At 43.9% G+C, this 1,748-nt stretch overlaps 1 protein-coding gene across 1 annotated transcript in view; it reads right to left on the bottom strand.

Annotated features, from left to right (window-relative positions):
• Positions 1-1,748, bottom strand: part of LOC101850285 (gamma-tubulin complex component 5) — a gene marked incomplete in the record, with an annotated part of 40,039 nt that overhangs the window by 4,363 nt on the left and 33,928 nt on the right. The window contains 1 exon segment of the mRNA XM_005109516.2: positions 1,513-1,685. Coding sequence (XP_005109573.2) covers positions 1,513-1,685 — 173 coding nt within the window.

Raw genomic sequence — 1,748 nt, 5'->3', positions numbered from 1 at the left:
AAACATACAAAAGAAGTAGAGAAAAAAATGACGATAGTAAGGATAGGAAAGAAAAAGCAGCAGTTCCCTGTTGAAGTTCAGGCAGTTATGAGCATGACATTGATGAATCAGCCCATTTACAATTACAATTCTATTGTGCAGAAGAACAGGTCTTTCGGAATGGCCTAAAGACACCTCAGTCAGTAGCATCGCCCCGGGGGGTGGGAAAAGTAAGAGACAGACAGAAGCAACAGTGAGAAAGAAATGAACTTACCAGTGGTGTTCTCCAACCACCCATAAAATGGAGATAAAAGACAGTGAGAGAGTGCTAAGAGCAAGAGAATGGGAAGAGGGAGAGGAAGGAGGTGGAAGGGGAGGGGAGAGACTGTGTAAAGGATAAACGGTAATTATGTTGGTGTCAGAGAGATAGAACATTTGCCAAGGACACCGTCATGGTGGGGGTTCAGAGAGCAAAGGTCTTGAAAAACTTGAAATTAAATTCTTTAAGAGGGTTGAAAATTACACTTGGGAGCCTGTTCAAAGAGACTGCCAACATCCCATAATACCCATTTTATCACTCAGAGTTTGTCTTGGTTTCTCTGAAATCTTCATTTACATCTAAAACAGTACCATTGAATGGATGTATGGATTTCTGTAAAAATACAGGAGATTGGAAACACTTAACATGTACAATACCAAAGAAAGGAAAAATCTGATACAGTAGAACATTATTATAGCCCCACTCATGGCAGTGGGACCACCCCTACAACGGTACCTTACCCGAATCCCCTCCCCTTTTTTAAAAATGGAAATTCAATTACCTATGCTTGGATTTAACGGGGGTAAGGAAAGGCCTGAACTTGGATACAGCAGGAGAGATCGAGCGAGCTCTGGCTGGGGGGAAGGGGTTGGGAAGTTGGGTCCTGTAGGCAGGTTTCTAACAGGCAGTCAGCGGTGCGGTGTTGTGAATGTCCATTTCAGTGATGAGTGAGGTGGGGCAGGCAGCAGAGAGAGATGGTGTGGAGAGACGTGTTACGTGAGCCACTCCGAAAGTGTTTTGACAAAGGTATCCCTAAGCCTAGGCTAGGCTAAAAAGTAAAAGAAGAGGAGAGTGATTCCCGGTTCACTGAATTGCAATCATTGACGCTCTGGCATACGCATGCATCCACTTCATTAGTTCTGCAGCAGGCCTTCCGATACGATAGCCAGCACAAGCAACAAGACCGAGGAAAAGATGGCTTCCAACAAAGACAAAAGGAAATGCTTCTCACTCAAATTAAAGGCCGAAGTAATCAATGAAGCTGACAAAAAAAAGGAAGGCAAATCTAAAGAGCAAATTTTATTGATATGGAAGGGAAGCAATCATATGGACTTTTAGAAACAATTTCAGTTATTCCCCTTTGCATTCCTACAGTGGGAACTTGCCAACAGCGTGATTTTTCTTCTGGAACCAAAATTCCCACTATAGTCATGTTCTACTGTATTGAAAACGCTTAACATGCACAATACCAAAGAAAGGAAAAAGCCCATTACCCTGGTCATCATGTAATTGTGTAGGCTGTTGACAAAGTAGAGCAGTCGAAACTTGAGAAGCTGAAAGCGGTGTAGACGCTGACCGACAGTCATTGGGTCGTCTTCCATGAGTGTGTTGCTGAAGGAGGGATGTCCTTCAAGCCCAGCCACTTCTGGGAGCTTCTTGGACAGTTCTGGGAAGACAGAGAGGGGCATGCTAGGGTAGAGAGAAGGAGGGATTGGGTTTTCGTTGTTTT

This window comes from Aplysia californica, unplaced genomic scaffold (assembly GCF_000002075.1).
Source record: "Aplysia californica isolate F4 #8 unplaced genomic scaffold, AplCal3.0 scaffold00785, whole genome shotgun sequence".
NCBI lineage: Eukaryota > Metazoa > Mollusca > Gastropoda > Aplysiida > Aplysiidae > Aplysia > Aplysia californica.
This window is presented reverse-complemented; position numbering and strand designations above follow the sequence as displayed.